A 24,270-nucleotide genomic window follows, 5' to 3' on the forward strand; every position below is an offset into this window, starting at 1 on the left:
TATTACAAGACCCAAAGGAGAACAAATATCCTACTTATTTTCCTCTTTTCCTGGAAGCAGAAGTCCCCTAAATCATAACTCTGTAATATGAGAGCTTCTACACAGCAAGCTTCAGCTTGCACCAAAGGAGTAAGGAAATGAAAGCTTCACTTATGGCTTTCTATGCATCAGACTGGGACATCTACACTCCCCAGCTCTCCCACAAAATCCCAAGTCATGTAAACCATGAAAATCTCTTGGTGGATTATGAACTGAGTAAATACTTGTACTAGAGCAGATGGACTTTTTCCGTATATAAAAACAAACAAAACAAAAATCATGTACACGTGAGGGAGGAATGGCCATACTGCTGTGCAAACTGCTTTCCTAACCTACATTGTTACTGGTCCCAGCCTTAGGAGATCAGCATGTTTCAACTGATACAAGGATTCTTACTGAAAACAATTGCACTAAACCAAAACCCTTCCAGTAAAACAGAATTATAAAAATAATTTAAAGCATTAACTTCCAGGTTATATACAAGCATGTAGTTCAAACATTTCTTTTCCTGACACAAAACACCAGACAATATATTGCAAAAACACCACACAAATTTTGCCTCAAAGATTTTATCAACAGGATTTGCAAAAGAGCATCAAGTACTCTGAAATGATTTACGAGCTGCAAAGTGATGCATGAGTCATTCAAAGTGTATCAGCTGTATTAAAATTTCAGTTATCGGTCTTTACTGATTGCAGGCTGAGAAAAAGAGTGAGAGAACAGACAATAGAGCAAATAAAAATATTTGTGAGGTCATAACAGACACTGGTTAAACCTGTAGTTGAAAGGATTATGTACAGCAAGGAAAAAAGCTTTTCTCCTTTTTCAAAGAGATTGCACATTGTCAAGGTCCACTTCCATCAGAGAAATACATTAAAATAATTTTCAATCTATATTCTATTTTCTGGCCTATTGAAAGTATTGAAAAACACAGGAAAGAGTAGACTTCTGTCAAGCAGATTAAAGAAAACTGCATTCCTACATATTTTAACTATACAGTTACACATCCAAATTCAAAGCAGAAAAATAATTCAATGCAAATACTCAAGAAATACAGAATTATGGATTCTGACTAATCTGGGGGATGCAAGACTATGAAAGGAGTGCCTGAACTTGATGAGGAGATCTGTGTAGGATGGTCTCTGGATCCTTGTATTCATTTGAAGGATCCATCACAGCTGCATATAACTCACTGTAAGCTCTGCAGACGAGTTCTGTTGACTGTTTTATTATCTGCTCTCTAAAAATCAAACAAAATAATATAATTTGCAACTTGTAGGGAATATAACTCTACTACAAATAAGGAATTAAAGATATACATTTAAGAGAAACATTTGAAATTAAAATAAAAGAAGGCTCTTTCTCTCGTTGTATCATACACAGATAAACTCACATATATGACCTGATAACCAAGACAGGAGCTTCTTTATTTCTACAGTAAAGCAAAAGCTAATAGAAGGATTTAATTTGCATACATCAGTTTCCCACCTGCACTCACCCGTATCTTTTAAAAGACTGATAAACTTAGTGATCTATCTTCTACATCCAGTGGCTTCTCACTGTGTTTGTAAATACACACTTCTTTTTCATCTACTAGCAAATATATTCTATTTGCTTTATCTTGACAGCAAGATTCCATTATGATTCCATAATCAGACAAAAACTAGTGATAGTGGTCAGAGATTTAAAACACAACCTTTTACCAACAATGCTATGAAGTCTGTGTCCTATTATTTTCTCTTGAGATAAACAAGAAATGACATGAATGCTAAATTTAACTGGAAAGTTTAATATTTTTTGAAAGACAGCACAATAATTTTGTTTTACATTGCCCATTGAATCAGTTTACTTTAATCATCATGGTGATGGTGCTTACAGTAGCAGATGAATTTTTATCTATTAGGAACAGCAGTTGCAACTATTTTACAGCCCAACCCAGGCAACAGGAACTCCAGCAGAAGCTGAAGAAACCAAGGTAACCACAGATTCAGCCCTGCTGTAATACGCAGCAGAGAAACAAAGACAACAAAAATGCATCCACTAAAATCAGGGCTGAATTCACAGACTATTGGGAATTGACAAGCTAAAGAAATTTCAAAGACCAAGTACAAAAATCTTAGTCTTTACAGGAAACATTAAGGAACAGAAGGTATGAGAAAGCAGATTAGAAGACCAAACCTGCATTTTACTCTGACACACAGTATCAATTTTTTTTATATACAGCCTCAACTGCCAGTACTACTAGGTCATTAGAATACCTGAAAAATAGAATGTCCTTAAAATAGCAAATTCAAACCCACTATTATAAGGGAAATATATTCAGGGTGTTCAAGTAAGACAACTGTCTCTGACCTCGGCTTGGGATCACTAAGGTACTGTAACATGACAATCTTTTATGAAAGCATTGCACATTGAATTTGTGTAGAAGTAATGCACCAAATGAAAAAATAAAAAAGTTTGTAAAAATATTCAGAGAACAGAACAGAATCACATGTGTTGTTCAATCAAATAATGTCAGTGTCATTAATCAGTACATTAGGATTTCAGTTGCCATAACAACGTGATACATTTATTACTAACACAAATGGCAGCACTTGCTAAAAATAGTAACTCCAGCATTCAGTTTCTGTGATCCAACACAAATGAAAAGAGCTTTTCAAGACCAACAACCATACGAATACATAGCTTAAGGCTTTTTAAATGAGTAAAGGAATTTGAAAGACAAGAGCATGCACTGGTAATGTTGGAAGAAATGTTCTTCACAGTTGCAAAGCTTAAATGATATTGCCCATGAGTACATAATACCCTGGTCTCTCATCAAAGCATGTGGTCTGATTCTGAGAACCAAAGCCCTCATAGGTTACAGATCTCCATTATATGATTTCAGGAAAAATGTCTTCAAAATTGAAATTTTCAATACTAGAGTGAGGGATTAAAATTATAGCACTGGTTAAATGTTTTGCTTGAAATCTGAGAAAATTCAGAATTTTCAAGGCTTATTTACTATCAAAAATATTGACTATCAACACTGATTCTACAAGCATCTCTGGAAATGAGTATTTTAATTTCAGAAGGATTGCTTGTGTTTAAAGCTAGTTGTTTGAAGGCTAATGGACTAACTGATTTATTTTGTTTTCATTCTGAGCAGAACTTGACCTATAGCAACTGATCATAGCAAGTTAATAAACTTCTGCATGTTAGCTGAGTTGAAGCAGCTATAGCAATCACCCTCACACAAGGCTTCCCTCTTACCTCTCAACTGTCCACTGCTGCAAGATGATATGAATTCAGCTTAACATGTGCTGAGAGGTTTAAAAAGCTTATCAATGGGATAAGGCTAAGAGTGCCTACATAACCACTTTATCTTGGTTCCTCTGACAGAAGGATTGATTAAGTTCAAGTAATTTCACTGTGCCAGAGTCATTATGGTAGCATAGAGTCTACCTCTTTAAATTGCCTCTGTGTTAGCAATGAAAAGTTGAGGCTTTCAAAATACATTTACTCTCATTACGATTTTTAAGTAGATCTACATTTAAGAAAATATATCAAGAACTAAAATACAGGTTTAATGCCCTGACACTGAGAAGCAGAAATTGTGATGTTTCAATGACATTACTGGTCAAGCTACCCTGTTTGATCTGTACAGAGAGTAGAGCTCTCCCACAACAGGGTCAGCTCTGCCAGCTGAGCTGTGGGAATGGTAAATCTGGCAGGGACACTCAATGCCAGCTGAAACCCACCAGCATTCCCTGCAGCCTGCCATTGCTCCACTTGTATGCTGTGACACTGGAAGTCTTTGGATGAGGAGAACCTAAGCAATGCAGCACAACAACCTGGCAGCTGGACTAGCCGATCATTGTAGGTACCTTCCAAACAAACTGTTCTATTCAATTCCCAACAATAATTATTTTTCCCTTGACACATCCTTTTTTAATTGCAAGATGCTGTAATACAACCCCACTGAGGACAAGCACTAGTAATGAAACTCCAAATACTGTTGCATTATGTAAAATGTGATGTACTTGTCTCAGTTTCTGGTGTATTCAGTTACCTGTATTCTTCACAAAGTGTGAAAAATAATGTCAAGGAAAGTTTTTGATCAGTGCAACATATAATTCTCTGAGTTTAAGTACTACAGAAAGTCTTCATGTGGTTCACATTTAATTGGAAAGAAATTCGTGGCACCTTCCCTAGCCTTAGGGTTCAGTTATATTCAAAAAACAAGGTAAGAGATAAATAATAAAGTTCTTACTTCCATACTTCAAAGAAGAAATCTCTAAAAAATATATATTTGGTGAAAAGTAAAATAATCTCAGCAAAATATTCAATGAGACTGAATGCCAATATTCTACAGAAGAAGACAACAAAGGTGAAAATTCTAGAACTGACAAAGCAGTGGGGATAAAAGAAAACTTGGAGAATTATATATTTCACCTGTCTTTGGAAAGCTTACAAAATAGTTCTAAACCAACTTAAAACTAAGTTGACAAAAAACTGCTGACACAGCAGAATATGTTCAAAATGTAATTCATCTTGATGGTGTCTCTTAAATCAAAGGTAACTACTTCAGAAAGTTACAGAATTAGATACTCTTCACTGCTTGCTCAAAAAGAGGAGAGTCAGAACACAAATGAATTGTGACCTGAAGGACAATGCAAATAGTATTACCACTGATAACTTGAATTCTCATCATGATTCACTAAAACCTAATCAAATTCATCTTTGTGATTGTGATCATTATTCAGGCATAACAGAAATTCAGAGGCAAGGTACTTACTTCACAGTGGCGCTCAGAAGGAAATTCAGCTGGGACATTAACAGACTATCCGGAGCAGACAGATATCGATCAAACTGAGCCTGCGAGAGGAGAATATGGGATCAACACCTTGCTATTACACAAAAATAGGTAAAACCACAATTTCTGAAAACGTCTCTGATTACATTAAAAGACATAACTCAATTGTCCAAAACAAATTACCAACTTCAGTGCTTCTGCCACCAAAATTTTGTTTCTGACTCAGAGGCATATGAGTGGAGGACAAGTAATGAGAATCCAGCTTCTATAATTATCCATCTAAGCTTCCTATACATCTGGTGCAGGTACTTGTACATCACTGAAGATCACACCAAGTCTATTCGATGCAGAGGGAATACAAGAAAGCTTCAGAGCTCTCTTCTATCTATTCTGTTCAATTTAGACATGTTCCTTGATTCTTTTTGCATGTTTCTTTTTTACTTTTTGGCAGGGAGTCACTGCTTATGCTGGGAAAAAGAAAGAGCAAATCCTTCACTTCAGGCTTCTTGAACTGCTTCTAAGCCTACTTCTCTTTCTCACAGAATATAGTGATAAGAAGAGCAGTGCTTTGATTCTAAGAAAAAAACATTACTCCCATCTTCAACAGTGAATCCCAAAAATCGTGGCTGCCCCAGTTCATGGCCAGGGCTGGATGGGATTTTGAGTAACCTGGTCTAGTGGAAAGTACTCCTGGCCCATGGCAGGAAGGTTGGAAGAAGATGGTCCTTAAGGTCTGTTCCAACCCAAACCATTCTGTGACTGTGTGGTCAAATGGGTGACTACTGAGAAGATAAAACCAGGTCTTCTCACAGGTGAAATCACAAGGAATACTGAACACATATTACACTAAGAAGCATTTTAATTAGATAGTGAGAGGAAAAATTCTTATCAGAGATGTCATCAAATATTGAACAGATTATCCAAAAAACCTGTATAATCTCCATCCTTGGAATTCCTCACTAAGACAAGGCCCTAAGTAAGTTTATCTAATGATGGCAGCCTTCCTGTTTATTCATTCACTGAATGAATATTCTCAAGCTGGTAAATCCTAAAATCCCCATTGATTCATCATTTAAAACATAGACAAAAATGAGCAATGAAGTCACAGTTCTTACAAATTAATTTTTTGGGGTTTTCTGTCCTTGTTTGGAAAGCAAGGGAGCGTTTGCTGAGAGGGGTATGAACTTAACAAGCAGCCCATTTGCAAGCATGTATGAACAACTTAAAAGGCTGGAATCTGGAAAACTTTCAAGCATAAATGGGAGACAGTGAATCTGCCTGCAAGTACTCCCCCCTGGTTAAAATTCTGAGAATCCAATAGATTTGCCTGATAGATGGGATTTATGTGGGTTTCATTTCAGCATACTTAGTTCCATTCTGGTTAAAGTGTGTTCACAGAAGATGTTAAGTAATGAAAAAAATAAACAGCTGGATTCTTCTCTTAACTATTCAGGAGAAATTATTATGTACCACTACAGATAACAGTGCTGCTTATGTATAATTTAAAGAGAAGGTCCCCAGGCTGCAGCCTTTAATTTTGTTGTTAGTCTACAAGACCATGATAAATAGAAGATATTTTAAATGCAGAATTCCTAAGTTTTAATAAGAATGCATGCTGATCTGAGTAAACCACCGAGTGCTCTGTGCCAGAGCTCTGTTCATGCAACCAGCTTGGGATTTGCTGGTTTAAATCCTGAACAGAAAAAATGGGTTACACTATCATAATTGGGATGCATTCAACATACAAGTTTTTTAAAAAACTTTTTAAATCTCTTTTGTGTCCATAGGTGTGTACATACACTGCTGTATGAGCAGGCCTTTACTGTTAAACATTTAGAATAAAGCTAAATTTGGCTAAAGAGGAAGAATGAGAGATTATACATTATTGCCTACTGAACTGTGGTATTGCTATCACTATGCAAAATAGCCTCCACACACTCCAAGAAAAAATATCAGCTGATAATTTGCTTTAAAATATATTATAGCTTTCAACTTAAAAAAAAACATAACTGTGACATATACCCAGAATCTGACTTCTGAGTAAAGCTGAACTACTTGCATAAAATCAAAGCCTTAGGACTAAGATTATAAATGATAGCAGAAGCTATATTTCAAAGCATAAAGGCAAAAAAAAAAACTTTGGTGATTAAAACTAATTAGAGCTAAGTATTTGCTTTTAGCAATTTAAGATGACTCATGGGACAGCATTCTTCTAAGCAAAGACCTCTTCTCAAGGCTTAGAAAATAATATTCTACTACTACCTCTTCAGAAATAATTTATGTATTTATTACTTCAAGTGGTCAAATTACTACAAATGAAGAAAGTATTCTCAGACATGCAATTCATCTATTCTCAAAGAGTAGGACTGATTAGATGAATATCTTCTAATCACATAATTAACAGTATTCTTTACCATGTCATTGCCATCACCACCATAATATGACAGTTACAAATGCTTACCATTGCAACCTTCAGGGACACAGAATCCATACTTGACAAATTTGAAAGAGGACCCTAAGAATCAATAAGCAAACAAGGGGATTAAAAAAGGTCATACTGGCATATAGAAAAAGATAAATAATAAAGTCTACAATCGGTTCAGTAGTTAATTTTTATTTGGTCCTGCTGCAGGATCTTAAATGTTTGGAAACTATCACCATTTCAGTACTGAAATGCAGTTAACAGCTCATTTGTATTCTACCATTCCCTTAAACTAAAAGCTGAGAATATGGAATACTCAATATGTCCTTTCAAAACCTTTTCTTCCTTCTTTACCATAAAATAAAGCGAAAAATAGCCTTCCACAAGGTCTAGAATTAAAACTGAACTGCAAACTGGCTACATCCCCTTGGTAATCTGGACTTAAGAGACAACAACTTTCTCTATCTGTTCTTGGACCATGAAGAATTCAGACCTGCTTCCCAGTAAACCTTCTGTGCTGGTATGGCAGTACAATGCACAAATGCTGCTTAACCCCCTAGCAAATTCTGCGACATCACCACCTCTGCAGCCAGGCAGCTGTACAGAGAGAAATGAAAATTGCTACATCCCATTAACACTCTGCCCTAGTCAACTTGAAATTGGTTTTAAAACAGGAGCTAGGCTTGTGAATAGAAAACCAAGTTGAGTTATTAATCAGATTATTTACACATTTATTTATTCATCTTTATACATAAAAATCTGTTGAGTTTAGGCACTTTATGCAAAATTATTAGCTGAAGAAACAACATAAAGCTTTCCAAGAGAGTTCTGCTTTCTCCAGAAAACACTATTTTTTAATTCTACAAAAGATCACAAAAGGACATAAGCACAGCTGAAGGGAAGAAGGGCTGTATTAACACCTACCACACTGCAACTGTGCTTCACAAGAAAGGGAGAGCGCGAGCTCTGAATTCCAGTTTTCAGCTCCGCTAAGAAATCTCACGTTTTCACTTTGAGAATCTCACTGTCTTGGTACTAGAATAGCTACAGCAACAAATAAGGCTGAAAGAAGACACTATTTCAAACTACGACTAAACTCATCTGCCAGTTTTCCACAGAAGAAAAAAGCAGCAATCACCAAATGCATGCAGCTATCTATGGACTCCATGCGTGGAAGCAATGAAGAAGCTGAATGCTGCTTATATACATGGCAAGTCTAACATGTCCTAGGTGCCATGGGAGTCCTGTTACTCAGACCCAGAGTGTACAAGACTGGACTATTGCACACCAACCCTACTAGGCCTCCTGAATACACAGTAAAAAAAGCTGCAGCTGCAAGGTGCCTGTGTCTGATAGTCCTGGTCCCATGTGAAAAACCAACATTACCAAACCTTTGCTTTCAGAGGAAGGTCAATTTGCAAAAACATTAGTGCCAAAATTCTACTAGTTGGCAAGTGTGTGGTACCCCCTCAACAAGTATATTCTGTAAGCTCACCTGCTCTGGTTTGTGCTGCTGCAGAGCGTTATAAATGTAACTCAGACCAGCTCTCGTTAGCACGTAGGAAGCTTGCTCATTTATGAGTGTATCTAAATGAGCTTCAATCTGAAATGTTAAGCATAAGGTATTTATAAAGAGTGTGTGAGAATATTAAATGTAACAAGTTCTGGGGTTAAAACGTCTAGAAACACAAATAAGAAGAAAAAAATACACAAATAAGGAGAGTGATCAACAAACAAGGAAATACTACAAATACATACAGCGTAATTATTTTACCCATTTAACATCTTTCATATTACAAGCAACCAATAATAAAAATGCAGAGAATTCTTTCATGTCTGACTAATAAAAGAACCTATTTTTTTGTATTTGTAAATACAACACCACCAAAAATGAAGACTGTAGCCTTGATCTTAAAAATTCCTATATAATTTTATTTTGCTATAATTCTTTGAAAGTATGTTTTAAAAACCATTCCATTCTTATTGAAAATACTGACAATAACATGGCAGTTTTACAATAAACAAGAAACAGTCTTTCATAAGGAAAATGAAACTGAAACTAAATAATACTCAGAATTGATTTTAAATTCAATACCGATAAACATGTGTTTGAAAAAAGTCAACTGAAAGAATGATAGACAATGATATTACAGTTCTCTGCTTTGTTTTAATTATCTTCATATGAAAAAACTTGTAAGAGTATTTTACATTCTTAATATAACCTCTACTTTGCAGGAAAACCTAATGCCTAAATCTGGTCACGGCAGCAGCAGCAATCATTTTTCAGTTTGAGCAGTCTCAGAAAGACATTTGGTTATATATACATTATTACTTCATTTTTACAGATAACTACCACACAAACTTTTCTTCCAATCCTAAAGAAAAGAAAAATATTATAATATATTAAAGTCTAGTAAAAGGTAAGATTCTTTTGTCTGATACTTAAAGAGTTCACCTTTTTCCTTCCTAAAATTGTTTAGAAGAATACACTTTCCTTTTTAAATCAGAAGGGAAATCTTAATATTTCAATTTGTAGTTTTTAACTGTCTTAGTGAGTTATTTTTCTATGAAAAATGTTTCTCCTATTAAATATGCCATTCTAACTCCACTTGAATAACCTACTTATGTATAATCTTAAAGATTTTTTTCAGTCTGTTCCTGTATTTGTAAAATGTTTGTAGAAAGTAAATGGTATTAAATGTGTAAGCTTCAGCTCTACTGCTTTTCTGAAGAATAAATCAATTGCAACATTTACTGTGAAAGGAACTCTGATAGAAGAAATTAGAAATACCCAGCCAGTTTGGTGAGGTTGTTTACTTGTTTCAGAGCTAAAAGGTGCTAGAAATTCTGATTAGGATTAGAAAGCGAAAAATGGCTCTCAGCCAATCCTTGCTGATCCCTTCAAATAAGAATTTGTGACTTTTTTCAAGCTCCCCAGCTCCCAAGGCTCTCCTGAGATACACTGCAGACATATTCATGTAGCAAAATATAAATGGGGAGTGGCCAAGTTTTTTTACGTCAACAGTTTCTAAATTTTGACCTCCATTTCAAAACTGTACCACGTATGAACTACTATCCCAGGATGCGAGGGGAAACCAAACAAATGAGAAAAGAGAGGCAGAAAGCAGGACTGAAGCAGTAACTTCAGCTACACAATATTCTAGTACAAAATAGATGATGATCTAACAGTAGATGATGTACTAACTGCATGATGGAATATAGTCAGCCATTTGGCTGTGATTTCAATTTCCATTTGCTTCTTCTCATAGAGTTTGCAGATAAATATTAGAATGATTATGATAATGAAAATGTTCACTGGTCTGGGTTTATCTGCAACTAAACCAAACAAACCCAAATCTTGTACTAATTTTTTGTCTGTTTAAAATGAAACATGCTATCTGCTCGTGGTCTCTGATAAGAAGCCCTCTTAGCCATTTCCCTGATTTTGATTATGTTGGCTTTGGGCTGATTTTAAGATAAATATATTCACAGCACAACTTACAGTGTGTAAAAATCAGTAATAAATTAATTTTCTTTTGGGGGCGCTAAAGCTTACCTGAAACTGTAACATCTCTAGACGTTTGTCAGTGAATTCAAAGAGAGCCAGAGTAGTCTTCATCATGTAAAGTGAATTTACCATGTAGGTTGCCATATCAGCTGTGCCCAAATTACTAGCAGACATAGTACACATCTGTAACAATGGATCTAGCACACAAGACAGAACCTAAAACAGCAAACACACAGAAAAGAGGGAGGGGAGGGGAGGGAGGAAATCATGTCACACGAGGCTTCTAACCTCATTCTGTCTCTATCACATATTTATTCCCCAAAGTAGAATAAAGAGGAATGAGAGTTTCCAACTGTGAAAGCAGTTTTCTACTGGATTTGTCAGCAGGTGATCACCTACCACAGTGATAGGGAAAGTATAAAAACCTGACAAGAACAGATTCCAGCCTAGCAGGAGGAAGAATAACCCAGATTAGATAATTGGTAATTGTGCAATCTTGAGGGTGTATTTACTTAATGGAGTAGTAATTGGATAACTGAATTTAGATACTGTGTTAAGAGTAGCACTCCATACTCAGCTGTAATTATCCATATTGTTAGTCACCCTGTTAAGCACATTACAAACTCTGGTTTGACAGAGAGCTCCAAAATGGGACCAGACAAAAAGATTAATGTTCCATCTACTTTTGTGTACTAAAGCTAACTTACACATTCTTTTTTTGCCCCTCTCCCTCCTCTTCACACAGACAAAGCAGTCAAACATTCTTGTACCTGCACAAAGTCAGCCTGACGGGCATCCAGTGGAACAACAGATGAGTCATGAGATGCCAGAACCTCCCGTAGCAAGTTAAGAGTCTGATTTAGAGCAGAGCTTGGGCCAAGATCAGGAGGTGGGAGCTCAACCTGAAGAACAAGATTATTTGTTTGTGGGGACTTATTAAACTCATTTACAGCAAATACCATCCAGTCTGTCAGCACAAATGCAATGAGCTAGTAACAAAATTACATATAAGAATACAGAGAAGAACTTTAATTTGACACTGGACAAATCTAGCACATTTCAGACAATAACTGCCTGCAGCTTTCAGTATAACCATATAATTCAGTGCCAAACAAGCAACACTGAATTTCTCATTTCATTCAGACTACACCTACTTTACCATTTGGAGAAAACCAAACTCTACTGGTTTAGGCAGTGAAAAAAAAATACATTTACTAGATTAGGTGCCAAAGAGTAGCCACCTTTTTGGCACCACTGAGTTCACTTTGAGCAGGACCTCCTGCAAACACTTCAGAATGTAGTGTAGGCAGAGCTCTGGGAGATGAGAGCCATGCTGCATGCAGCAGTTCTTGACAAGACTGCACAGCTCCTGTGATGCTGAGTATGAGAGCTGCAGTCACAAATGCAACAGTCTCAATCCCCAGCAAGCTCATACCTTGTCTACTGCCAGTACACAAATGAACTGCACACAGGCTAACTCGTACACCTACATGAACAGCAAAGAGACTACACAAACTGACATGCTGGCTTATGCAAAGGTAAGAAGCAGGTAATGCAGATGTTTAAAAAAATAAAGAAACAAAGTTTGTGTATAATTTCAAATTATGAAAATTGGACCCCCTGAAATGGACTGAAACTTTATACTGTTTTTAACCCAGGCTCATATACTTTAGCCCTTTCTTTGAAACAGGCAAATACTCATTAAACACTTAACAAAACATTTGTAGAAGATCTAGCACCTCTTTTTCCCAACACTCCTTTCTTAGGTTCTACTCCAAACATAGCTGCATCTTTTTGTCTCCAATGCTGCCTCAAACTGGCTTCCTGCTGCCTCCAATCCCTTACTACCACCTCATTTCCCTCTGCCAACAATCCACTTCCCACCTTCCTCTGTTCTGCCCATGGAAGGGCAAACACAGATGTGGCTGGATCATGTGGGAGTAAGGAGACCCTCAGCAATACCGAGTAAGTTAAGACTTAAAGGCATTATCTCTCCACAAGGAGGTAGGGAGAAGTAAGTTTGGATGGGACTGGCCCATCTGAATCAGTCAGGGTATCTGGCCACAGCAGAGCAATGCAGCATGCACTTCTGCAGTGCTCTTAAGACTCCAGCTCTAAAGAAAAGGCAGCAGCATTGGATGGCTCCAAGTCCTGGGCAACATGTTCCATACCCTCTCAAATGAGAAATACTGATGAATGGCATAGTAATATGGATGCTTGAATCCTACAGTTAAAAAAAATAAAAATCCAAGGGGCAGAGGCTGATGGCCAAAGAAACCAAGGAGAGCACAGCAAACATCTTTAGAGCAGAACATAACAGAGTCTTCTGGAAATTAATCTATACCTGATGAACATGCCAGCAAAGAAAGAAAAAAACCCATCTCTCTCTTTGAAACCAGGCCGAACTTTCATCACACTTTGTGCTTGAAACATTTGAGATAACATACATGTCCCCACACTGTTACCAAGACAGATTTAATGAAAACTTTTCCCATCCTTCTGAATACAAAATGTTCCTCTACTCTCACTTTCCCAAAGAGAGTATACTGAACTCAAAGGACTAATGTAAATCTAAATCTATTAGGTTCAGAGAACAGTTGTTCACCCTAAGCAGTCTTGAAAGCATGAAACAAATATTCTAGCAATAAAGTAACAGTAAGAGGCATTTCAAAAAAGAGGCACTTAGTGCTGATCAGCAGTAAAGTTTACTGAAATTTACAGCACTGAACGACTTTTTCTTTCTTCTTGTTATTATTAAGGCTATTGATTGTGTCCTGAACACACCATTCTCAGACTTGAACTGGACCTGTTCAGCGATACTTTGGCATCACTTTGAGACTAGAGTTTGATGGAGTTTTCACTTCCAACACACACACAGATCATGGTAATTATAATTTCAGGCTGCTTTGCACAGAATTTTTGTCTCCTGAGGTAGCTAGTGCTCAGAAGCTCTTAAATTAGCTTCATCTTTCACTTGGCTGTTCCTTTACAGTCCACTGTCTTCTAGGTAAGAGCAAGGAACAACAAAATGGAAGAAGAAAATATGGCAAGGAAAAAAGATTTAGATCATTAAATTTTATTTGGGTTAGCCTGAAATTCCTGACTACTGCAATAGAGACAGTATTGTCAGTAAGCGGAAAGAGAATCAAAGTAGTGCTATATTAATTTTGAAAATTCTAACTTTTTACAGATGAATACAAAGTGAGGGTTTTTTTTTTCAAAATCAAAACAGAAAATTTAAAAACTGACACTTCGAATTTATACAGGAACCTATGGACTCCAACTCATGAGCACTAATCACTATTCTAATAAAAAATAATTGATGCCCTGAATGTTTTACAGGCAGTAAGAAGAGATCTTTATACTTTATCCCATTTCCAGAAAAATAGGTTTCAAATACATGCTGAGTTCTACTTTTGAAGTACCTCTTTCAGATGCAAGCTAGACAGCAGCAAACTAAAACATGATTAGGGAAGTTCTGCAGCAGTGAGTTCAACTGCATTAAAACATACTCTAACACAGTACTAAGTCTCTAATTTGTTTTGACTATCAGTTCAGTCATACAGAAATCAAGCCAAACAGCTGTTTAGGCTTTAAAAAAGCCCAAGAAATTGTCCATTTTTAAAATCCAATATACAAAACTGAAATGAATTCTGAAATGGGTACTAAAAGTTGAACATGAGCTTTAGTACAAAAATTTCTATCTTCTTTTCTGCATATTAATCAGTGGGGAACAGATACCAAGCCAGTAATCTTCCTCCAAACATATAACAGAGCAGGTTCCTCTGTCTATGAGAGCAAGTAGCTCAAAGGATGTCTTATAGAATTTTACAAACAGCAAAGGAAAATACAGAAAAAAGAAAAGGCAGCATCAATGATTAAGAAGTGCGCATGTATGTTGTTTCTCTTTCTCATTTACATTAAAGGTTACATTTTAAAAAAGGGCAAATTTTCTTCTGAAAATACTGCACAGTTGATCAGAACTTTATATACTGCAGTACTTTAACATCAGGAAGTTAACAGTTACAATGCTCATGAAGGGAATGGAATACCTCCCACACAAGGAAAGGCTGCGTTCTGCCTGGAGAAGAGAAGACTCATGAGGGATGTTATAAATGTGTATAAATATGTGAAGTGAGAGATCAAGATGGAGCCAGGCAATTCTCAGTGGTGTCCAGAAACAGGTCAAGAGGCAATGGGAACAAATTAAGACACAGGAAAACAGTTTTTTACTGTGAGGTTAGTCAAGCACTGGAGACAGCTGCACAGTGAGGTTTTAGAGTCTATCCTCTGTTATATTAAAACTTAAGCTAGAGCAAGTCCTGGGCAACCTGCTCTAGCTGACAGTCTGTGTCATGAGCAAGATGGCTGGACGAGATGGTTTCTAGTTTCCTGCTGAACTCATCCATTCTTTAATTCTGTGATACTACTACCAAATAAAACAAAATGGTAATCTAAAACACAGAACTCCACAGAGAAAGCCCTACTTACAAGTCTCAAATGGGAAGTTAGTGGCTTTTATAAGAGCCTAATCAGGTTTAAATACAGCCTTTTAAAAAACCCCACTGACTGGATCCAAAGTACTACAGAGGGGAACCTTGTAAAAATGTTATGGATTTTTCATGCCGCCAGTTAACACTGAGCAGCATCAACTGCAGAGTCCATTCTCCTCAGCTGAGACAATACTCACCAGCACTCCAAGAAACCTGAGCGCGTGTCTTATCAGAGAAGCTGTTTTAAGATTTTCTGGTCCTATTAGGATCCTACAGAGGTCAACAAAGTAGAATGCCTAATGGCATGCTTTTCTTTTCAGCTATCAAGCTGGTCTTGGAAAAAAAAGATAACTAGGTTCTGCTTTGTTCACATGGATCCATTTAGAAGCACAATAGCATTCAGAACACAACAATAATAATCAGCCTTATTCAATCTGCCCCACATCTGATTTCGCAGAAACCTAATAGGTTTCATTCTGGCAGGAATCAAATTATGAAGGACAAGTTTACAATTATTCCCATGCAAGGTTTTACTATCTCTCTCACTGACAAACTTAAAAGATAATGCAACCACAGCATTTAATTAGCATACATCTACTCTAAAAAGAACAGCATTAAGGAATAATAATCCCAAAACTTAATTTGGGATATTCTACTAATAGTCTTCTAACAGCTCAGACAGCAGATGACTGGAGCTTGGTACAATCTTCATTAGTGCCCTTATGATAATTCTCATTCCATTTTATTAAATGTTTGCAATTATTCTTTCCTTTAATAATTGTTCTGGAACACTAGTGAAACCAGAGGAAGGACATGTGGGATTGAAAATTCCCACTCTCCTAATTTAACAGGTGGTCCAATAAAACATGCTGACATCAGTTGGTCTAACACACTTGTTAAAATGCCTCACCAATGGATTCATGATATTAAATAACTCCGATACTGAGGGGACTGAAAGAGCAGTCCATCCACTCCACTCCTTCAGGTACTCTGAACTTCCAGTTTCATTGGAACAGTTTCTGTCATTATGATGATTATTTTCATTCATTGTTTTCTCCTGGATTTATAATCCTCTGTAAAGTGGTCATTTGTAATGGGCTGTTCTTAGAACCAGACAACGAGTAACACAAGCAGAATCCTGAATTCCTATACATTTGTTTTATAAGCACAGAGCGAAAAGAAACATGGAAAAGGATACATAAGGACTTTAATGATAATTCTGATCCACTTTACTAGCACTCTTGGTAGACCCATGGCTGGGTCCAAAAAAGCTAAAAAGCAACAAATACAGACACAATTTTTTTCAGCATAAGGACATCAATACTGGCAAAAAACCATTCTAGTTCAACCAAGAACCAGAACAAAACAACTGCTACCAGAACTAGAAAGTACTGGCAAGAATGCCCAACACTGGCTCTGAAGAGTAAGAGCGACTAAGGCAAAGGAGGGACCGCATCTCCAGTGAGCTGATGCACCAAACCTTCAGTGACACAGGAGGTGGCTGGGGATGCACAGCTTCTGTACGATGTCAACAATGAGCTCTACAGCAGCCTGAGAATCTCAAAGCCATGAATGGCATTTTAAACCCTAAAAAAAAAGTGGCTTCGCAACAACTGTTACCAAGCTTCATGACAGGTTTCAAGAAGTGTCGGAACCAAAGAGACTCCCTTGTGTACTGCATTTCTTTGATAACAATGGATCTGCTTTCCAGCAGTCTGCTGAATATTTCTGTTACAGGGATTTCAGTTCAAACAGAGCTACCTGAGAAGCCAGAATGAGAACACCATAAAAAAAGCTTTCTCAGAACAAACAGTTTGAAGTTGAGAGCTGCTGAGTATTTTATTTTCAGATTCCAACCAGGATGCTTGAGATTTTCTTATGTAATGAAAAAAAAGTTCAGAGCAAAGAGCTTCTGGGCAAACCAGTAAGTATTCTGAAGTAACCAGGGATTTCCCTCTGTCATTTACACCAATGGCTTGACAGCCAAGAGAGAAAATCCTGATCTAAGACTGCCTAAAAGCTTCCATACACCTCCACACTAGTGACACTCCTTATGTAATATGGGACTCTTCTCAAAAATAGATGTGAAGAGGAAGCTATTTTCTTGTCCTAGAAAGAACAGCCTGAAGTCTCAGTTTCCCCCTGTGCTTTAGAAATTAAATCCCAGGCAGATTGAAGACAATGCTCAACTCAGGATAATCAATAATCTAGGGAATTAAATTGTCTGTGGCGATGAGGACATCCAATTACCACCCTGTCATTTGTCTGCATCCTAAGGCTGGGATCTTGAGGAGTTAGCATATTTAATGAAACCTGCTTTGTCTAAAAAATGTTCCCAACTAGCTATACTTAAGTGAAAGATTTGCTTAAATCATATTCTGGTCTATCAACTACTAGATACAATGTAGATATTAAAAAAGAGAATTATCAGCAACAACAGACGACACTGAGGAAATGTTATTGTTAAAATTGTCTACTTGACAGGCCATTCACTCCTTTCCAACAATCTAAACAGCAGAGGCACTTAAACTTATAGAAATATAAGTATTTTTACTTTAGAACATCCCATTTCCATTTTAATGTATTTCCAAAATTATTCAAATTATCTTAAGGATCATATTTTAATTGAAGTATTGGACAATTATTATTCTTTGAAACAGGCTTATCAATGCCTTAAGATGCATAATCTAAATTGAAGCAAGAAACCACAATTCCCAGACTGTTCAAGTGAAAAATAATTTACTAATTTTCCCAGTGAATATTCTCTAGCTGCACAACATGAACAGCAATGAAGCTTTTGTAATTGCCTATGTAAGCACAAAAGGTCTATCTTCCAGGGGGTAATCTTCTCTGAAAATAAAAAAAAAATCTGGAAGCAATTGCATTGCATTCATAGCTGGCAAGGAGCTGGAAAAAGAGTGGGACGTGAAGAAAATCCTACTAATACATATACACAATTTTGGTCTGAACACATACTAAAAGCATGGTAAAAAGCAACCTTCAGTTTCTTCAAAATGTAAAGGCATTGTGACATTCAGTACTAAATTTACAAAGACAAATGAAAAGGCATAAAACCTGCTTATCTGTACACTAACACAAAAAAAATAAGTAACAGGAGAATTAAATTTATGATAAAAGAAACATCTTTATCACATGGAAACTAATGTTTCTCTAAGTGTAATCAGCCTATAAATTTTGTATTTTTTATGAAGAAAAACTAATTTCAGTCATGAAGAGATAAGCCATCATTCTATCAATTCAGTAATCCACTCACAAAGGGTAATAATAGAAGGTGCTACAGAGGACTATCAAAAACTCAGTTACAAGAACTACACATTAGAACAGGAAGATTTCGCCTCAGACATAGAGTTACCTCACATTTAACTCCTGAAGCAGATTAATAAATAATTGTGGAGGCCTTTGTTACCCATATATCTAACAGTCTTCTAAATCTCTTTAAGCTCTTGACCTCAATTATATTTTTAGGAAAGATCTTCATAGGGCACATAGGCAATGTAATATTGTCGACATTTCAGATTTAATTTATAAATGTGTTTCTGAGAAAGAGCAATATTATGATCTTTTCCCATTACATGGTAGGCTCGGTATGCCATTCATTACTTGTAATAAAACATCACTGAAGGTGGCAGGGCAATCACTGCCTTCATTTAAGGCCAGTAAAAGCAAATTTGACTACTTTATAAAACAATGACAGCATCTAGAACCAGTTACATCCAGACTGGGGGCTGAGGGAAGGGGAACTAAGAGGGCAAAGAGGAATACACAACGTTCTCACACTGACAATAGAAAGAACACACACTATGGACTAGAGGATCGTAATTCCTTTATCATCCTTCATCTGAATTCTACACATTTCCAAACTGAAAACAGTGTATCACCCAAAACAAAACCTCACAGAATGTGAGTTACTTTAGTAGGAAAACCATGCTGGATCTTAATTAAGTATAGATGTAATACTCAACAGGATAAATAAATAAAAAAGAGATTAATAAAGAGATGTTTTCAAGCCAAGATTTTTTTTTCCTTAAGCAGTTTGTAAGCAAAAAGCAGTCATACATTCTTGCTATGGTCCATCACTGATTTCTTTTCATATAAGGAAAATTTACAAACTTTTATTCTAGCTTACATATTAGGAAATAAAATGTTTTTTGGTAAATTAATGTTGTCCTTGTCCATTGCATGCTTTAGGAACAGCTTTAGTTGATCCTTGAAGAAGCATTAATAGCAAAGGAACTATTACAGATATGATCCTGCATTCAAATGGAAATACCCGACAGCAACAATGCATTAAGAGGACTTTAGCAGTTTGGACTGAGGGTGGTAGCAGCTAAGGAGTAACCCAATGAACAAATGAAACCACTGAAAGGGGTCACTGGGGTATCTGGGAGAGGAGGAACAACTGCTTCTTTGAGAAAGTCATTCCCCAGCTCCTGCAGAAAGACAGGAAATTAGGACCAGACAGACTGTGCTGAATGAGAAAACTCATTTGGAATCACAGAACAATACTGACAAAGCTCAGAAAACCTGACTGAGTGGCCAGCAAATTACAAGTCAGCACAAAGAATAGTTTCTGGAAAATGAAGTATTTTTTTCCATTTTTTTGTAGATTAAATAATTTAGAAATGCATTTACAAATGTTACAGCAATGTTCATGCAGTAAAATTACTTTTATAATAGACAGAAAAGCCCAAATTTTGTTTTTACTTAGCTTATCATTTTGGGATATACCTTGAAACTTCAAAAAAGGAATGATGCACAATTAACTAACTGATCTGATGATGCATTAATACAAATTATACACCTCAATCACCTGACTTTGCTCTATTGCACTTAATAAAATTTCCTACTTTCATTTCTTCTTATAGATTTTAAAAATATGTAAACTGTTCTGCCAAAGAATATTGCTAACCACAGGATTTTAGATACATATTTACAAAACCTCCACTGTTGGGGGTTGCAGGCATGGGAAGTAGCTGTAGCAGTTACAGTGTCCTTGAGGAGAGGAAAATAGAAGTACTATGTGCCAAGCTTATCAGAATAACGGAATTCCAGGGCTACAGAAAAGCAAAACTTAGAAATGATTATCGTCATATGTAGCAACCAATGAGCATGGATTGGCAACCAATGACTGCAGAGACAAGACTCGTGCCAGCCTCGTGAACAAGGCGGAGGATCCAATCATATTCTGCGTGATCGCGTGTACAAGAAAGTTTTACTGTATATTAGTAGCGCTGATAGAGGCAATAAATGGAGCTTCTTTTACTCGCATCGCATCGGTGTGTTTCTCCCCTCCACCTGGCCGCGGCATTTCTGGTGACCCCGACGTGATCTCGGAAAGAAGGGCGGACGAGAGAAGGTGGAGAAATCCCGGCTGCTCAAAGAAGCAGGCTGCTCAAAGAAGCAGGAAAAATTCGTGGCCACGGCTGACTGGGTGAGTCAGGCAGACTTCGGTCTGGTTTCGGGATGGGATCCGCTGCATCAGCGTTAGAAAAGGCTACCATAGATGGACTGCTAAGTATAGCAAAGGACACAGGATTTTCAATACACAGACAGGACCTTGTGGACTTTCTTCTTTGGTGCCGGCGGCAGCGGGGGGAGTCGCAGGTACAGCAGCACTGGAGGCGACAGCGCACGGGCGGTGCACGCAATCGCAACAGCGGGCGGTCAGCAGCCGTTCAGGGCTTGGTCCGCGGCGGCGAGGGCAGCCCGCGGAAGGGCCCGGCCGGACGGAGCGGAGCGCGGGACCGCGGGAGCGGGAGGCACGGCGGAGGCGGGCGCATGCGCTGCGGCGGCGCAGTTTCACGCAAGGGGTGTCAAAGACGCGCTGAAGGGGACAAGCCGCCCGACTGCGATGGCGCGCGAGCAGCGGCCACCCGGGGAAGCGCACGGGAAGTCGGAGCGGGAGGGTTTTTTCCCCAGTTCGCAGACGCGGCATGGACACGGCCGAGCGGGGACCGCGCGCCGGTCGCGGGCGTTGGCACGGAGCCAGATCAGGATCAGGGCAGCGCGGGTGTCGGTCACAGGCAGAGACGGGGCGTGGTCAGGGTGCAGAGGGTGCCCGGGGTACCGGCCCTGCTCCGATCCCGTGGCGGCGGGCACACAGCCAGCCCCAGCAGCCAGCACACGGGCAACCACAGCAGCCAGCACACAGTTTCAGCCTCCATCAAAATCTCAAGTTGGAGATTTTTCGCGGGTGCAGCACATGTTGTGTGAGACACACCGAGCTCCTCAACAGTCCGGTCCCACAGAAGTGACGGAAACAGCATTTACCAGATGATCAGGCTTCAGATGCAAAAGATAGAGTCAAAAGCTGTCCAAAATCAGTGTAAAGTGAGAAAGCACCGGGCTTTTGCCCAAGATACAGAAAAAAAAAAAGGAAACCTGTGCAAATCAATGTTATTCGAAATATGATGTAGAGGGAAATCTTCTATTGTAAAAAATGCCTCTAAGGGAAGGAAGCTACCATATAAAGATAGAAGTATTAGTAATGATTCAATTACCTGAAATATCTCTGAAGACAGAGCATTTGAGAAATATCAATCAGATCCTATCTGTGGGATCATCAGCTGATTCTCCAATGGTTCAGAGTTTTGTTGGCATTGAGTTTGTAACCTTTGTTATTTTTGGATTTTATAGGTGATACTGATAAATAAGGATTGTTATTAATGCTATATGAATACTTTAAAAAGATCGTGATAACCCCTTCAAACACTTCCTGTTGATAAGTTGATTATATAATGAGAATTCTCAAAATTTATGATAAGAATTATTATCAAGGTGTTGTAATATTTACAGCCAGCTTTAATGTGTTTCATTATCTCTTTGTGTGATCATCTACAAGATCATCTACGTGTCTCTTCAGAATCTTCTCTTTTTGTTTCTTAACTACTCATGTTTTTTGGGTTTCTTTTGAATCCAGATTGCCAGTTTCATGGTTTTCTTCAGTCATTATTTCTTCAGTTATTATAGAGTACTGCAGCCGAGAATTCAAGAGGTTTGCTGTGTTTGAAGAATTTCTATCCAGACAGAAGTTTCGGAGGAATTCAATTACTTAATGGTTTGATTGATTTTTAATTCTAAGGTTTCCTACTCATAATTGCTGTTTTTAAGAGTCTTGTTTTAAAATGTATTAAGTGATGTCCATCAATTAGAGTTCGAACTCTGGCCAAGTTCTAGCTCTACTTGAATGGAATGATTGACAATCAGCCCAGATGTTTTCTGCATCAAAAAGTATTCAAGTCCCTTTGGCTTGACAATTTGACCATATATGATAGCTGAGCCTGTTTTCAAAGGGAGTTTGGAGAAACATGAATCCGGACATGAGTTCTCCAGTTCTCTGTTGTTTTAAGGTTCATCAGCTGTCGCAGACTCTGGGATGACAGTTCAGTGTTGCAGTGATTGATAATTGTATGATTTCAGATGTGTTATTGGTTATGTATGTATTGGTATTATCTGATTGATTTCTAATTACTGTTATCTTACATTTCCTATGCAATATTGCATAGAGACTGAAACAGAACAGATCAATGTTTCATTTTCAAATCAGGATCCATTCTTCACCTCCAAGATTTTGAGATAATCCTCCAGTCCTTGCAGGGACATGGATTTGTTTGTGTTTTAGCAGGTGCATGCTTTGTATGTGGTCAATTAGGGCACTTAAAAAGAAATTGCCCTAACCGCCCACAGAAGGCGGGAGGGAATGGTGCCACAGGTGTATGTAATCGATGTAATAAGTTTGGTCACAGTGCTGCAGGATGTAGGTCGCGCTTCAAGAAGGACGGGACTCCACTGCAGGGAAACTTACAGCGCCGCGGGTTGGGCGCGGCTCCGAAATACCCAGCACCACAGCGACATGTCATGGCTGCCTCAATGAACTCGCCGCTGCCACCTGAGGAAGCGCAAGAGTCGATTTGGCCGTGGCAAGGACAGTGACTATTGATACTACAGAGGTAACCTTGATTGATTCCACAGCCTCAGGACCACTGGGACATGGGTTAAGTGCATCGTTAATTGGCAGATCTTCTATAAGCAGACAGGGAATATTTGTTATGCCAGGATTGATTGATTCAGATTATGAGGGGGTAATAAAAATAATGGTGAAAGTGTTTGCTCCTCCAGCAACCCTTAACCAAGGTAGCAGAATTGCCCAATTGATTCCTTTCAGAGCACAGGTGCCAGTATCAATGAACCAGACGAGAGGGGAAGGTGCTTTTGGCAGTTCTGGCAATACAGCAGGACCTGTGATAATGTTTACTACTTTGGTAAGTAAGGAACGTCCATTACATCTGGTATATATATCTTGCCAAGGGTCAGCTCAGCGCATTGGCGAAGTAGAGATGATGTTAGACACTGGTGCAGATGTTGCAATCATTCCATATAGTGCTTGGCCAAAATCTTGGGGCCTCCGCTCGGTTAGCACCATGGTTAGTGGGATCGGAGGAGAATCCACTTCAATGCAAAGTATCAATTTGGTTTGTTTCACAGATTGTAAAGAGGGAAAGAAAGCCTGGGTGCATCCCTTCATATTGCATACGCCTCTGTGGATCCTTGGACGAGACGTCATGAGTCAATGGGGGATGACATTACAGACTCAGCATTTTTAACATTGGCCGCTGAGGGACAGAGGCCACCCACGCTTAAGTTAAAATGGAAATCAGATGAGCCTGTTTGGGTGCCTCAGTGGCCATTAACCAAGGAGAAATTGGAAGCAGTTTCCACGCTAGTGGATGAACAGTTAAAATTAGGCCATATAAAGCCCTCTGTTAGTGAATGGAATACGCCCATTTTTGTTATTAAAAGGAAATCAGGAAAATGGCGATTGCTACATGATTTTGCGAAAGGTGAATGCAATCATGAAACCAATGGGGGCATTGCAACCAGGTTTACCTTCTCCTGCTGCATTAAAAAAGGACTGGAAATTGTTAGTTGTTGATTTAAAAGATTGTTTTTTCTCTATCCCATTGCACCCTGAAGATACAGAAAGGTTTGCCTT

At 38.1% G+C, this 24,270-nt stretch overlaps 1 protein-coding gene across 2 annotated transcripts in view; it reads right to left on the reverse strand.

Moving 5' to 3' along the window:
* Positions 1 to 592: 592 nt before the first annotated feature.
* COG6 (component of oligomeric golgi complex 6) overlaps positions 593 to 24,270 on the reverse strand; it is a 60,434-nt gene continuing 36,756 nt past the window's right edge. Inside the window, exons 14-19 of one of the 2 annotated variants that reach the window (XM_030953332.1) lie at positions 11,535 to 11,666; positions 10,813 to 10,980; positions 8,752 to 8,859; positions 7,296 to 7,349; positions 4,817 to 4,896; positions 593 to 1,279 (exon numbers count right to left, since the gene is read on the reverse strand). In XM_030953332.1, coding sequence (XP_030809192.1) covers positions 1,132 to 1,279; positions 4,817 to 4,896; positions 7,296 to 7,349; positions 8,752 to 8,859; positions 10,813 to 10,980; positions 11,535 to 11,666 — 690 coding nt within the window. In that variant the 3' untranslated portion in view covers positions 593 to 1,131. The remainder of the gene's footprint in view (positions 1,280 to 4,816; positions 4,897 to 7,295; positions 7,350 to 8,751; positions 8,860 to 10,812; positions 10,981 to 11,534; positions 11,667 to 24,270) is intronic. The other variant, XM_030953410.1, reaches the window with a different exon arrangement.

The sequence above is a fragment of the Camarhynchus parvulus genome, chromosome 1 (assembly GCF_901933205.1).
Source record: "Camarhynchus parvulus chromosome 1, STF_HiC, whole genome shotgun sequence".
NCBI lineage: Eukaryota > Metazoa > Chordata > Aves > Passeriformes > Thraupidae > Camarhynchus > Camarhynchus parvulus.